The sequence below is a fragment of the Microtus oregoni genome, unplaced genomic scaffold, assembly GCF_018167655.1.
Source record: "Microtus oregoni isolate MIOR12 unplaced genomic scaffold, Mior012 000071F_ref0000514, whole genome shotgun sequence".
In the NCBI taxonomy this organism is placed as follows: domain Eukaryota; kingdom Metazoa; phylum Chordata; class Mammalia; order Rodentia; family Cricetidae; genus Microtus; species Microtus oregoni.
Genome location: NW_024543978.1, coordinates 1,276,750 through 1,292,466, shown reverse-complemented (window position 1 = coordinate 1,292,466; position 15,717 = coordinate 1,276,750). Strand labels below are relative to the sequence as shown.

The 15,717-nt window shown below is 50.2% G+C and overlaps 1 protein-coding gene across 2 annotated transcripts; it reads left to right on the top strand.

Moving 5' to 3' along the window:
- The first annotated feature begins 9,191 nt into the window (after window positions 1–9,191).
- LOC121440826 (MRG domain binding protein) lies at window positions 9,192–12,611 on the top strand. Of its 2 annotated transcripts, none has more exons than XM_041641781.1 (5): window positions 9,192–9,391; window positions 9,759–9,880; window positions 10,780–10,861; window positions 11,171–11,245; window positions 11,756–12,611. In XM_041641781.1, exons 1-5 carry the CDS (start codon window positions 9,244–9,246, stop codon window positions 11,899–11,901), a joined length of 573 nt encoding a protein of 190 aa, XP_041497715.1. In that variant the 5' UTR covers window positions 9,192–9,243; the 3' UTR covers window positions 11,902–12,611. The 2 variants fall into 2 exon arrangements, with proteins under 2 accessions (XP_041497715.1, XP_041497714.1); XM_041641780.1 differs by having other exon boundaries at window positions 11,611–12,611.
- Window positions 12,612–15,717: the final 3,106 nt, after the last annotated feature.

Below are 15,717 nucleotides of genomic sequence, written 5' to 3'. Positions count from 1 at the left end.
CAATTCTGAAGGTGTAATCCCTCCAGCAAGGTCACACCGTCTAAAGATTCCTGTAACGTCTACCAAACAGCACCACCAACACCTCAGCAAGAGTCTGGGAGGAAACAGTGCTCTCCGGGCACAACAAGGTGGACGCACACATGAACTCTCAGAGCCTGGGAGAGCACACACAAGAGCTGGACAAATCCCAGCACAGAGAATGCTTTATAATTGACAGCTGCTTGGAGAGGGAAAATCAGCTTTTTGTTTGTTTGTTTGTTTGTTTTTGCACTGGGGCGCTGTTGGGTGCATCAAGCACACTCCCGGGCAGGCCCAATGCTCAGCGTTGTTGGCCAACACAAGACAGACTCCATGTTTGGTGTGTGTGTGTGAGTGTGTGTGCGTGCATTGTCTTTGTGGCATGTGTGTTTCCTTTGTTTCTTTTCATTTTTTTATAGACAGAGAACATGAAGTTGGGTGGGGGAGGGAATCTGAGAAGAGCTGAGGAAAGGTAAAGAATTTGATCAAAATTCACTGCAAGAAATCGGTAGCATGAGGGTCACAGGAGAGGGTGGGAGAGGAGAGGGGAGGAAGGACCGGGAGCAGAGGGAAATGTATAGTACAATTAAAAACAGTAAAGAAAGAAAACCATTTTAAACAGTATTTAAATTATTTTACATATTAACCTTGTAACTACAGTTTCAGATGACAAAAGACATTTACTAGGATAGAGAGAAGCATGCAGGCTCAAAATTGACCCAGAAAAGCAATTTGTTTTCTCTCTGATCCCAACCTCAAATATACCGAGGGTTCCCAGTGGGACCCATTAAAAAGAAACACTTGATTCTCTGAGTCTTTGTCAAAAGACATGAGAGGTACTATTTTGTTTTCTGTTCCTTTTTCCATGTAGATATTCCCTTTTAAATGCTCCTTTCCCCCACTTTTATAACGTTTGCCCTCTCCTTTCTCTCTGGAATCTTTCTCCTCCATTGGTCCCATTGAGAGTCCCCTAATGACCTGGACCTTAAATTCCTGAGTCTTTGGTTTACCCTCACTACTTGGTTTAGAGTCACCAATATTGTCTTTGCAAGAGGCACCAGATCCCCCTAGAACAGGAGGTACAGGCAGTTGGGAGCTGCATGACCTGGTGCTGGGAACTGAGTTCAGGTCCCTTGGACAGGCAGCGTGTTCTCTTAACCCCTGAGCCATCCGTCTGGCCCCTTTGTTCTTCTTTTTCTTCATCTCTTTTTATGTAGACCTTCTGGGCCTCTCTCAATAACTCTTCTTTCTGCTCCTCCAGCCTTCAGTCATAAAATTATTTCTCACTGTGTCTGTTCAGCTGTTAGTTATAAAACATAATTTTAGAGTCCCTCCTCTCAAGGGTCCTTCTTCTCATCCAGGGCACGTTCTCATCTGCTCCTTCAACCTTTCTAGGAAGCCTGCAGGCCCTTCTTTCTGTCCTTATTGTACACCGAAGGCTCTATTCATATTCCGGGACTGGGGTGCTGATTCTCTAACCCCCACCCCCATGGTTGAGTCTCAAAGATCCTGCATGTAGCCTCCATGAGACCTGCTTCATTGTCATCCATATGGGCTGGGGGTTGGAGAGTTTTTCATCTGCTGTCAGGTATTCTTTCTCCTCCTCTCTACCAGGGGGGGGGGGAATACTCAATATAGGTTTCAACTTGGAGCAGGAATAGAGTTGTGATCTAAGGGACTGATCCAACCAGTCAGACTCAGGGCTAAGAGATTAAGAGCACCTGCTGCTCTTCCAGAGGACCTGGGTTCAGTTCCCAGCCCCTCCAGAGCAGCTCATAATTCTCTGTAACTCCAGTTCCAGAGGATCTGGCACACTTGCGCAGACATGCACATAGCCAACTGATGAGTCTCTCGATGTGGATCTTCTCTCAGAGGCCTCAGATCCCAGTTAAAATTTTGGACCTCTGACTTGGAAGGATGTGGTTGACAAATCCTATCCCTCCCCACCTAGAGAAATGTTTCTGACTGGAAACATAAATTGAATAAGTTCTTTTATTGGGAAAGGAGGATTTTCGATATCCTTCTGACATTGTTCAAATTCATTTCTTTTTGTTGTTGCTGGTGCTGGTGCTGGTTTTGGTTTTTCAAGACAGCGTTTTTCTTTGTAGCCCTGACTTGCTCTATAAACCAGACTGGCCTCGAACCCACCGAGATCCGCCTGCCTCTGCCTCCTGAGTTATGGGATTAAAGATATGAACTACCACTGCCCAGCTTTCAAATTCATTTCTTAATTTTGATTGAAGAGGGGCCAGGGCTTCAGGGGTGTCTCAGTTAGTGCTGCAGAGTCCCGGCAGTTGTCCCTTGGGGGAGAGGGAAAAGTAGTCACAGAAACAACGATGCAGGCACAAGCTCGGTTTATTTTAGGAAGGGGTTTGCCTTATATATCCCCCACCCTGCCCGGGAGGGAGGATCGGCATCTGCTGAGGTGATGTGGTCGCTGTCCATAGATCTATGTCACCTCTTATTAGGCTCAACAGCTGTCATCAAGGCCCTCTGGTAGACCCAGGCTTTTGTAAAATATCTACTGGGCATGTTCTTACTACCAGTCTTGACTGGCTGGTTCTTGGGTCCATTTAGGCTTAGTTAGGGTTTCTATTGCTGCGATGAAACACCATGACCAAAAAGTAAGTTGGGGAAGAAAGGGTTTATTTGGTTTACATTTCGGCATTGCTGTTTATCACTGAAGGAAGTCAGGACAGGAACTCTATTTGAACAGGGCAGGATCCCAGAGACAGGAACTGAAACAGAGCCTATGAAGGGGTGCTGCTTACTGGCTTGCTCCCCATGGCTTGATCAGCCCACCTTCTTAGAGAATCCAGGACCAACAGCCCAGGGACAGCATCACCCACCATGGGTTGGGCCCTCCCCGACTGATGACTTAATGAAAAATTGCCTTACAGCTGGATCTCATGGAGGCATTTTCTCAAATCCTGAGGCTCCTTCCTCTGATGATTCTAACTTGTGTCAAGATGACATAAAAAACCAGCCAACACAAGAGGCAAGAGGGAGACCCTTAGGAGGAAGAAGAGGAGCAGAGTAAACCAGAGCTGGCTTCAAGTTCTTTGGAGACTGTTGGTCACTTTGCTTTCATCCAAACACTCATAATGCCTTTCTCCTGCCTGAAATGTCAGCTTTTGACCACAGTGCCACTTGGGGAGGCTGACTGACATTTCCTCATCTTGGATTTGTCCTCACTGGAGTGCAGTTTGTATCCTCCAAGTCAACCTATGGCCCCAATCCTCAGATTTGCATAGGCTCACAGTAAAGCCGTGATATCCCAGAGCTGCCTCAAGGATTGTGCTGGGGCAGAAGAAACTTTGTATCAGAGCACTTCTTATAAAAAGAACAGCTCCTTCTGCAAAGAGAAGACTGCCATTCTCTGGGTTGGTTTTGGGAAAGAACAGGCTCTGGAAGCTGGATTCACAAAGGAACTATGTCCAGTGTGCGTGTGTGCGTGTGTGTGTATGTGTGTTCACATCTCTGTTTATAAGAGAGAGAAGGTGTCAAGGCCAGAGGACAACCTCCTATTATTCCTCAGAAACCATCCAACTTGTTCTTGAAGCAGATCTCTCACTGGCTGGCCTGGAGGTCCTCCGCTTAGATGAGGATCCACCACAAAGGCCCAGGAATTTGCCTGGCTCAACCTCTCTAGCACTGGGATTACAGATGAATACCACCATTCAGTTAGTCACTTAGTTGGTTAGGTTAGTTAGTTAGTTACTTAGTTAGTTTAGTTACTTAGTTTTAGTTCTTTGAGACACAGTTTCTTTGTGTAACAGTCCTGGCTGTCCTGGAACTCACTTTGTAGACCAGGCTGGCCTTGAACTTACAGAGATCTGCCTGCCTCTGCATCCTGAGTGCACCAGCATGCCCAGTTTACCCCCATCCCCCCTTTTTATTTTTTTATTTATTTAATGTGTGTACAACATTCTGCTTCTCAAACGCCCAAAGAGGGTGCCAGATCTCATTACAGATGGTTGTGAGCCATCATGTGGTTGCTGGGAATTGAACTCAGGACCTTTGGAAGAGCAGTCAGTGCTCTTAACCTCTGAGCCATCTCTCCAGCCCCCATCCCCCCCTTTTAATGTGGATCCTAAGAGTCAAACTCAGGACTTCACACTTTCATGGCAAGCGCTGTACTGACTAAACCATCTCAGAATGATTCCTCATGACTGTAAAAAGAATTGCTTCTGTGAAGAGAACACTGATTGCTATCTTTGTTGGTTCATGGAGAGAGCAGGACTGACCTCTGAAAGCTAGATTAATGGGGGGGGGGGCAATGTCAATCCTTTTAAAGACACATTCAGCCCTTCTTGGTCGCATTGGAACTACTTGAGACTGAAATGTTTGTAACACAGGCACAGCCCCCACAGGAGTGACAGTGGCACCACTGTCCTCCAATGTGAAAGTCATAATTTCTCAGGGCCCCAGGAATCTGAGGTGGGAATAAAGGAACTCCTCCCCACCAGACAACGGAAAACCCTAATGTTACGACATAGGATGGGGAGGAAGCCTCATGGACAGAGTTATTGCTGACATTTGGCTGAGTCACGAGTAATGTTAAAAGTTGACATCAATAAACATCTTAAGATCAAGGACCCTGAGTGGCCAAGAGGAAGGCCCTTGAGACCATGACAGCTGCCTTCACGCTGTGGTCAAATCCCGAGCTACTAGCTCCCTCCCAGGCAGAGCATCTTCCTATGCAGTCTCCCCCCAGGGCAGGCTGCAAACCTCAGTCCTGCTCCCATTGCCTTTAGCCAGCCTGCACCTCTCCATCCACGGGAAACCAGCGGGGCTTACTGGGGACAGAGAGAAGGATGAGTCATCCAGACAGCAAACATGAGGGACAAGTCTGGCTTCACCTCAAGAACAGAGAACAGCTGGTGTTCAGGCACATTGTGAAACCTGCCTCCCTTACCCATCTACCCAACATTCCTGTGCCTCAGTTTCCCCACCTTCCAGAGACCAGTAAGGGCACCACTTTTAAGATTTCCTATAAAGTTTAGTGATATAATATTCATTGACAGATGCCACCACTGGCCACGTGAGCAAAGACCTCTTTCCCATCCCTCTCAGCTGGGCAGGTCAGGGCCTGGGCAAAGCTGCTTGGCTCTCTAAGTCGCTCCTCACCATCTGGACAAAGGTTCTGCCAGCCAGGCGTGGTTCATGATAATGAAGAGTTGTGGCAGAGATGTTGTTGGCACTCATGGAGATGGCAGACAGACAGGTAGCTCTCATCTTTCCCAATATCAGAAAACAAAGATGAGCATCAGCTTTGCCTCAACTATACCCCTACTTGACCTTCAGAACAACACTGCCAAGGGGTAGCATGTCCCAAAGTGGTCCTGAATTCTCACCCCCCTAAAACAAGTCAAACCCTTCTGGGTATCGTGGAAATCCCTCATGGGCCCCTTCTGAAGAGCTGGGTTCTGTTAAAATGCCCGGTGGCTCAGGCGAGCCCCTTCCCTTGGGTTCTGCTGGCAGATTTCAAAGCTGAAACGGAGGTTTGCATCCAAAGAGTTTGTGGACAGCGCCCTCTACAGGCAAGAGTCAGCAGCCTGACTGCAGCAGGTCCTCGCCTGATGGCCTTTGTGGGTCCAGGGAAGCCATGACTTTCAAAGACCGCAAACAGCTTTGAGAAGAATGGAAGTAATCACATAGGTCCTTAATTACATCAACTTACCATGAACAGGAAGATAGCAGAGATGGAGCTGAGCTGTGCTCATCAGACTATGGGTTTCCTTCCTGGCTGCAATCCCAAAGTCCAGGTCCTAGCTGATGGCCGCTTAGCTCTAAGCTCCCTGCTTCCAGTGCTCCACAGGCTGTTCTCAGTGTACATATGTTCAGGCGAGGCCCAGAGAACAGTCCGTGGTCATCAGATGAACACGTGTGAATAGCATCCACAGGTAGATTGACTCCAATGCAGAACTATCCTCCAGAGTCCTGAGTCTCCAGAATTCTGTAAGGGAGCAGAATGGGGCCAGCCATGCTGTGGGAAATTTCACTACTGCAGAAATGCAGTCTGCAGGGAGATAGTGTGGCCAGAGACAGGTGGACAAAAGGCTTCATCTGCCCCGAGCTTTTACAAATATTCCTCCCTCTGGATCCTAGAGCTAAATGTTCCTTTGGGGGTGGGGGCAGGCTCCTTCTTGTTAGCAATGAGCACCACCATCAGATCCTCAGACCAGAAATGTCATTTGGGGTAGATGACGTCCATTAGTAGACTGCATGAAGCCCCGAATTCGGTCCCCAACGTATGTATCAGTACATACCTGTTAGCCTCCACTTAGAAGGTGGAAGAATGAGGACCCAAGTGCATGGCAATCTCTGGCCATTTAGTGAGTTCGAGGTCAATGTGGGATACGTAAGAACTTGAATGAATAAATGAATAAATAGAAAGAGATGATACTGGGTTGAAATCCAAAGGTAGTCTGGGGAGTAGTCCACACTGGTCAAGCTTATATAAGACTGGCGTATAAACTGTAAGGCTGGCATACTCATCAAACAAGGTAGCGCCTTCTTAGGGACTTTGTTTCTCATTCGGGCCCAGTCTGAACCCTCTACCCCTGGGATCAAGAATTCCAGCTCTCATATCCACTTTGAGCAGCAGGGACCTCAACAAATGAGGAAAGGGCTGACCAGATGGCTAGGGAACCCATCAGCAGGTATCACTGTCCACTTTAAATGCTGACCCCCATCTGGGAAGTAGAGAGCCATGCTACGAAGCCAGTCACACTCCTGAGCAGACAAACGTAAGCAAAGGGCACACCAGGGATTTCCACAGTGGGTGAAGTGCAGCCCAGACACCTGCTCCGGGCCAAAGGGACTCGTCTACAGACTCGGAGGAGCCTCCCAGCTCCCCACAGGTATGAGTTCACCTTGAAGTGACTTACTGTATTGGGATGACCCGCTGGACACCCAGGAACCCAGGCTGCAGGAAGGCACACACAGCCAAGGGCTAGAAGTTTCTCTGCAGCTCCTTGTTAGAAAGCAACCACAGGAGAGCTACAAAATGAACAAGTACGGCTTTCTCTTAAATTTATGGGATTGGATACAAGTCCTACATGTGTCTGGCTCCAGCTGTCTCTTCTGTTCATGAAAATAGGAAGCCAGATGGCTCATGAGACAGTAGGCAGAGTCCTAACGGCTGACCTCAGTCCTCAGCTTCTTCCTCTTACCTGGCATGGAGTCTGTTCTGCAGAGACCTACTGCGGCTTCACAGAGGAAAAGAAGGAAGGCATTCTTCTCCCCTACAGCATCCACCCTGTCTACAGGCGTCAAGTCTGATCGTCAGTCACACATTCCAGGGTATAAGTGTTTGCAGATGCCATGTCTACTAGGCTATGGTCTGAGCGCAGTGACAGACACGGGCCACACAGAATGGAGGACCAGCTAGGATAGAGGACGCCGAGGGTCATACAAAGGAAGCTCCCTGTGGAAGGAGGTGCTCCAGATTGAAAGAGGATCCTACCTGGGGGGAGAGACTATGGTGAACCACAGCCAGAAGCTGTCAGCAGCAGGGTCCCCCACGCCCCAGGCATTCAGAGAATAACCAGGATGTTATTCTGAACACCTGCTCCTGGGCATTTAATGTGGGGGGTCTCAGGCTGGGGACCTGTTTAAGGCGAGTCACAGTGGTAACTATGCTTCACCCAAGCCTTAAAACAATTAAGTTAAATTCTGCATGCCAGGCAGACAGAGGCAAGGGCACAGGCTCTGTGTGGACTTAGGCTCCCAGGTGCATTACAGCTCCACACGGCAGCACTGACCCCAGGCCCCCAACAAAGTTTCATTGGGCCATATTCCCCCATGGCATTGTAGCGGCTCTTCTCCCAGCCGCACCTCCACAGTGGGAAAGCTGAGACCTGGCTACAGACTGCTGGTTGGCTCTGAGTCCTGAGCTGTCCCAGACAATGAGGCTGGTCAGAGCCTGCACCCTCCACGGTACCCTGCTCACTATCGTGAGCATTGTCTAGTTTCAGGCCTGAATGAAGGGCAGGTACAGGGCCAGGACTGGATTCCAAGGCCAGTGGCAACCAGAAGACGATTCTTATCAGTACTGAGAGCCCAGGAATACTCCTGGCACAAAGGAAACGGTCTTACAAAGGATCTCAGTGTCTCACTCACACTGCTGAGAGGTAGCAGCCTGAAGCCTGAACAAGAAGGGTATAGCCAAGGGATGAGAGACACCCTATGGGTGTCAGGGAAGGCCCATGCACAGCTGACTGGGGTGACTCAGACCTCAAGGAGGGACCACATTCTTAAGGCTACTCGGCCCAGCCCTTGGCCCTGCCCAATCCTGTGTAGAGCTGTGACCAGACCAGCAACTCATGCCTGCCTGAAATCTGACAGTCTGAATTAATCAACCAACCCATCTCTGCAGAAGTAGATAGCAACGCTGGCAGGACCCAGATTTCCTATGCCAAGGAATCACTGAACTCCTGGTTTGTCACGTGCACCCAGGCCAGCATTAATCAAAGATAAGCAGAGTCTCACTTCTACAAGGTTTGACTGTCAGGCTTTTATTTTTATTTATGGTGTGGGTGTGGGTGGGTGTGTGCACATACCATGGTATAGATATAGAGGTTAGTGTACAGCTCTCGGGAGTTGGTTCTCTCCTGCCCCTCCAGGATCCAGGGGTGGTGCTCCAGATATCAGCCCTGGGTTATAAGCATCTCTATTGAATGAGCCATCTCACTAGCCTCTAACTTGTTTTTTGTTTTTTTTTTTTCTTTAAACTGTTTAACTGAGAAGTAATTTACATACTGTATAATTTATCACTGGCGGGGGAGACACAGCCTGTAGTCACTTTTGGCTATGTAACCAACTTGAGTTCTTTTCCAAGTCATCGTCTCAGGTGAAGCGGGATCTTTTTCATCTTTTAACATATTTAACTTTGGGATGTGTGTATCACACTGTGCAGATCTGGCTGGCTTGGAACTCTCAGAGACCCTCCTGTCTCTGCCTCCCGAGTGCTGGGATTAAGGGACTGTGCCACCATGCCCAGCTGGTGCCCTCTCCCTAGCTAGATGAGTCGAAGGCAGGGAAAGGATTGAACACTAGAGGGCGGTGCCGGCACCGGAAGTCAGCCTCTGTTGCGCCTGCGCGGACGCGGGTGCCCGGCGTTCCCGAGCCCGGCGAGTGCGCGCCCTCGGCATCGAGTGCGCCTGCGCGGAGCCTGTAGCAAGCCTCCTTTCGCCGGGAGCTCGTTGCTCGCCGGCGGCCATGGGGGAGGCCGAGGTGGGCGGCACGGGCGCCCCAGGTGACAAGGGCCCAGGCGAGGCAGCCCCGAGCCCTGCTGAAGAAACGGTAGTGTGGAGCCCTGAGGTGGAGGTGTGCCTCTTCCACGCCATGCTGGGCCACAAGCCTGTCGGTGAGCGCCGCGCGGCTCCGCGCACCCGCGTGGGGGTGGGGCGGGCGGGCGGAGCCTGCGACCTCGCCCGGGATGGGACCTCCCATTTGGGGGTGCCCTACTAATCCGACACCCCATGACTTTCCTGCCCTCGCCCTGGGGCCACTCCTGTCCTTGAGACACTCCTTTCCCCAGGGAATGCCTCCACTCTCCCCGCTTCTGCAGCCCCCTTGACCGGGACCCGCCTGCTGTACCTCTATCCCCTTTGACACCTGACTCCTGCAACTCCCCCCCCCCCCCACCTGCCATCTCCTATTGCCCCTCCGGCAGCCATGCTCTCTGCACAGAGGTACCGCCCCGTCCCTTAACCCACTGTCCTGCCTCGCAGGAGTGAATCGGCACTTCCACATGATTTGTATTCGAGACAAGTTCAGCCAGAACATTGGGCGCCAGGTGCCATCCAAGGTCATCTGGGACCATCTGAGCACTATGTACGACATGCAGGCACTGGTGAGTTGGACCGTGGCCCACCCATTTGGGGGCTGAAGGTGAAGACAAGCCCCGCATTCCTGTCTTCCTAGGATCAGCTGCGGTACAGGACAGAGCCCACTGCTCACTTGGGGGTTTGCTATGCAGAGCAGATGTGACCTCAGTAGCCGAGGTCCCTCCTTCAGGAAAGCTCAGGCCCTGCTGTGAAAAGCACTAACTAGGAACCTGCTTTAGATTTGGGGTGGTCCAGGGAGATAGGTAGGTGCAGAGAGAAGCATCAGCCATAGTGAAAAAATACTAAGTACTTTAGGTGGAGGGTGACTGTTCCTGAGTCCCACGGAGGTGAATTTGATATCTCTGTGGGGGCCAGACACAGTCCTCATAGAGCTTAGAGGTAGCTGTGCTGGTGGGTACCTAGGTGCTACCTCTCTGGGGGCCAGACACAGTCCTCATAGAGCTTAGAGGTAGCTGTGTCTGTGGGAACCTAGGTAACCAGTTTGGAGAGCTGGCAATGTGTGACAGGTATGCAGGGTAACTGGTAACCGGGCTGGTCAGATTTGTCTATAGTGTCTGACAGGCGGTGTAACTAGGTACCAGGTTGGGTGGAGCTGGAGGCATCACTGTCCTGGTGTGATGCTACCATGGTGAGCCAGGTCAGGTCCTGGTGTGCATATCAGCAGGGCTGCCGTGTCTTCAGGGTCCTCTTGGCTGCATGAACCTGATCCTGTCCTCTGGTTTCACTGGGCTGATGCTAGCCCGGGCCTCCCTAATCATTCGAAAAGCCCAGCTGAGGTAGACTCTGCAAACCAAAGGAAGGAGCCCCTCAGCAACCAGCCTCCAGCCTGCTCCTCCCGTGCGTCTTAGTGCGCTGACATCCTGTTTTCTGTTTCTTGAAAATACAAAATGCTTTGTGCCGGCAGCACGAGTCTGAGATTCTTCCATTCCCAAACCCAGAGAGGAACTTTGTCCTTCCCGATGAGATCATTCAGGAGGTCCGAGAAGGTGAGACGCGGCCACCATCAGGGCTGGGAATAAAAAAAGCCGGACCAGGCCAAAGGTGGGGAGGTCTGGGGCCTCCAGGGAGGTGGAAGGATCCTGCTCAGACCCTGCCTCCAGTGGCACCTGGGAGGTTTTGGGAACCCAGGGCTGGGGAGAGCGTTGCTCAAAGGCAGTCTCCTGATGGATGCCATCTCGTGATGGACGCCGAGGCCTGTGTGGGCAGCGAGAATCGGAAGCAGTCATGGCCAGACCGTCCCCCAGCGCTGGCCACCACCGTGGGTTTCCAGTGAACGGCAGCTGTCTCCTCCACAGGAAAAGTGGTCATTGAAGAGGAAATGAAGGAGGAGATGAAGGAGGATGTGGACCCCCACAGTGGGGCTGATGATGGTAAGTGTGGAATGCCCTTTGGAGCACAGCCCCCGATCTCCTCACTCCTGAAACCTGCCTTGGGCAGAGTGAGATAAAGAAGCCGTGGGATCTGAGGGATGGAGGATCCACTTAAAGATGAACTCTGCGGATCCCCTTAGGCAGGAGGGGCCAAGTGTTCAGACTAAGACCAAACCTGGTAGCATCAGGGTGTGCTCAGGAGACCCCTAGCGAGACTAGGTTTCTCTTGCAGCCCAGCTGTACAGGCCTCCTCCCTAGGGGACATTAGGGGCAAAGAGCCTGATGTGCATCTGATCCCCTAGCTGAACAGGAAAACGGAAGGAGTTTCTGTATATTGTTTTCAGCCAAATGATTTTGTTTCTCAGTTTTTTCATCTTCAGGGAGCTTGGGGAGAGCATTAGAAAAATCCAGCAAAGACAAGGAGAGGAACTCCTCAGACTTGGGGTGCAAAGAAGGGGCAGACAAGCGGAAACGCAGCCGGGTCACTGACAAGGTCCTGACTGCCAACAGCAATCCTTCCAGCCCCAGTGCTGCCAAGAGGCGCCGGACATAGACACCTCAGCCCCAGGCGGCCACAGCGATGCTCCAATGCTACAAGCCCTCACTGCCTGTTCTCAGGGCCCTGGGTGAATGTGACCATCCTGCAGAGATGCTAGTGGGGGCTTCTCCTGTGTCAGCAGACCGTCAGAGCACCTGATGGGTCCAGCGTCCACTCTGCTTGGATGGTGAAGCCTCTGAGCCAGCCTCTTGCTTTCTCCTGGTTGGCTCCCTCTGTGTCCACAGTGTGTGGAGAGGAGCAGGTGCATCGGACCAGAGGACCGAGAGTCAGCAAGCAATAAGCGGCCACCCTCACTGCTCTTTGACGAGGGAGCCACCCATCTTCCCTGGATGCCCACTCTGCATCCGCTTGTCCTGTGCGGCTCCAGTGTGCACCAGCATCAGGAAAAGGTGTCTTTGGAGTTCACCCAGCACACACTGTGCACAGAAGGCCTCCCCCATCTGGGAAACAGAACTGGATATTTTGCCTCATTCACTTGTACTGTAACAATGTATATAATTTGGTTGGTATTTCACTATTTAATTTTTAAGAAGCCTATTTTACTAGTGTTTTGTATGAAGAAAAATACTGCAGAAGTTAAACTTGTGATGTGTTTTTTCTGAGATGTTTTGTTTTAAGGTAACTACTGAGATACCTCTGGCCCTGTTTTTATATGTCAGATACAGAATTTTTAGCGGTTATTTTTGTAATTTTTAGTAACTTGGAAAAGACCAATTAAGGACATGGAATAAAGGCATAGCCATCAGACTGAAGAGCCACTGGCCTGATGGTTGAAGTACACTTTCATTTGCAAAACATTAAATCATTAAAAAAAATCATCTTGGCAGTTGTGTAATTTGCTACTAGAATAGATGTTTTCTACAGAGGAAAGGACTCCCCACAGGATTCATAGCTGTAGAGTGCACTTAGACAGCTTCCCGGCATCACAGACTAGTGGGACACCCACCCCTAGCCACAGCCCCCACCACTGCCTACCCAGCTGCTGTCTGGCGTTAGACCCAAGGCTGCTGCCTGTACCAGCCCACTGCCACTCCCAGTCAGGACAGGTGGGTCACCAGGAATAAACCACTAGTCCCTCCCTGGTGCTGAAAGCATCTTGAGTGGATACAGATGAGTTCCTCTAGGCTCCTGTCTGTCCTCTCTTCTGTAGGGCCTGGACAAGGTCATAACAGTTTCCTGCCTCCCGGGATAGGGCGGAAGAGGAGCCTACTGAGATGATGCCCTGATACTATAGACTGCTCGGACCTGGAGCGGTGACATATATGTCCCAGTGCAAGAGACAGGGAAAGCAGTGTTACAGCATGTTTGGGGAACTGGCTTGGGGCCACTCCATGCCCAGTGTTCACACTACTGAGTCTTTTTTTGGTGGGAGAAGCCTTGCTATTGAATCCACCACTAGCAGGACAAATGGGGAGCAGATAGTGCCCCTGAGGAGCCCTGGGTTATGATCAAGAAGGCACTGGTGTTGTGGGCAGTCCTTGGGCTTCCCACAGGTCAGGGAACCCTGATTGCTCTTCGAGCAGATGAGGGAGGGGGACTTGATCGGGGGAGGGGGAGGGAAATGGGAAGCAGTTGCGGGGACGAGGCAGAAATCCTTAATAAATAAATATATTTAACAAAAATAAATAAATAAATAAATAAAAAAGCTGAAGCACAGAAAAAAAATAAAAAATAAATAAAAGAAGGCAGTCTTCTCTCCTGTCAGGTTCATCCTTCTAAAACCACCTGAGAACAATCTAGGGGCACAAGAGCAGCAGGAGGGTCAGGTCAAGACATTTGTTCTGAGTCATTTTCAGTTTGTTCCGACAGCAGACTTCACCCAATGACTCAATGTCCCATTCTGGCCATATTGTCTCAAACCTGCTGCCCTCCTGAGTCTCTGTGTCCCTTAAGAGAGATAGATCTAGGTAGTTGGGCAGTGGTGACACACACCTTTAATCCCAGCAATCAGGAGGCAGAGGCAGGCAGATCTCTTGTGAGTTTGAGACCAGCCTAGTTTACAAAGTGAGTTCCAGGACAGCCAGAGCTGTTACACAGAGAAACCCTGTTTTGAAAAAACAGATACACACACACACAAGGGGGGGGGGGGTCTAGGTCATGCTGCTGGCATGAAGTATGTCACAGCCTGGCAGTATAACCTGGAGTTCTGCTTACCCTTCCCCGGCCTAGGCTGGGATCTGTGCACCCCTAACCAAGAATAAGCTACCAACAAGAGCTGAGAAGGAAACCAGAGTGCAAAGGAAGCAAGGGTGCCACGTACAGATGCAAGAGTGCTACTAGCTGTAAAACAAAAGGAAATGGCTGGACAAACGTTCAGACTTTTAATAACTGAAAAGCCACACTGGTGCTGAGACTGACGACCTCCACCATAGATGGCATCCTTTGTTGAGGACACACGGGACCACAAGGACACCTATTCTGTAAAGCATAGGGAGGCATTTTCTTTCTTCTCTGCTCTGGAGAGAATTCAGTATGGATCCTCCAGGTAGGTGTGGTCCTACCTCTCCCAGTCTGGCTCAGAGGTGGTGGAGAAGGGAACCAGGAGTGGGTTCTGCACAGAAAACAATGAAGAATACTGAGTAGCAACAGCAGGCTACAAAGTGTTTGTGGTAGTGGGGGAATCAGAAAGGGCAAAATAACAGGGCTGTAACTTGTTATTCCCAAAGGACTTCTAACCTGAGCTCACCCCAGCCAGACACCTGTGAAGCTCAAGGTAAGCAGTGCTACCTCCTATGTGGACAGAAGTCTCCTTTTCTTCATGACTCGGGGAAATACTTTGACTCTCCTTGTAGGTGAGGCAGCACTGAGCCACCCTGGGCATTTTCAGACCAAAGACACTCAAGGAAAGAGCAGCATTTGGCAGACTCTCAAAAGCTGCTAACAGGCAATTCAACGTGGTTGTAACAGAAACACTGGTGTCGGTATCTTTAACACTGACAGCAAGGGTCTGCAGCTGCTGCATTGGCACCTGCCTTGTGCAGATATTATTATCAGCCCATGGCATGGCGATCTTTGAACTTTCTGGGGCAGTTAGGGGTGGGTGTTGTCCATCCAAGGGATGGACAAACCTTGAGGAGATGTCCCCAGCACCCACTAACACCCCACCTTTAGCTTCCCTATCTAAAGACATGTTTTGTTTTCGTTGTTTCAGTTTAGTTTTTCGAGACAGGATTCCCTGCGTAGCTTTGGAGTCTGTCCTGGAACTCGCTCTGTAGACCAGGCTGGCCTTGAACTCTCAGAGATCTGCCTGCCTCTGTCTTCCGAGTGCTGATAAAGCTGTCAAAGCCAACAAAGCCTTTAAAGAGGTCCAGCCTAAGCAGGGCTGGTATCAGAAGCAGTGGAGCAGAGGTCAGACACAGCTCCATGCCGCCACCTACAGCACTGAAAATGTGTTTTTTTTTTTAATTACATTTTTTATTTACTTAATGTGCGTTTGTATTTGTGTGGGAGTACATGAGGAGGTTAGGGACAACTTTCGGCAGCAAGTTCTTGTCTTTGACCACGTGGGTCCCTTGGAGTGAGTTCAGGTTCCCAGGTTTGATGGCAAGTTAGTGTCTTTACCCATTGATCATTCTGCTGGTCCATGAGTTCTTTCAGAGATCACTCAGATAAAGCCAGGATTCTTGACTTCACAGGGTGAGTCGGTGTGAGACACATGGGTTGATAGAGGTGTTTGGGAAAGGCAGAGCACATCCAAGTGGACGAGCTTCTCAAGAGAAAATGGCATATGCGTCTCTACAGTCATCAATCAGTCCAATTGTGGTGGTTTCTGGAGTTTAACTCAAGGAGTTCCTAGAGAACTTAACAGATCATTCCACAGTCTCTACTGTGTACTGGGCAGTCGCTAGAGGCAATGTATTTTTACTGTGAGATTCCCAGATAATTACAGATTCACATCTGGTCAAGGAGTAAA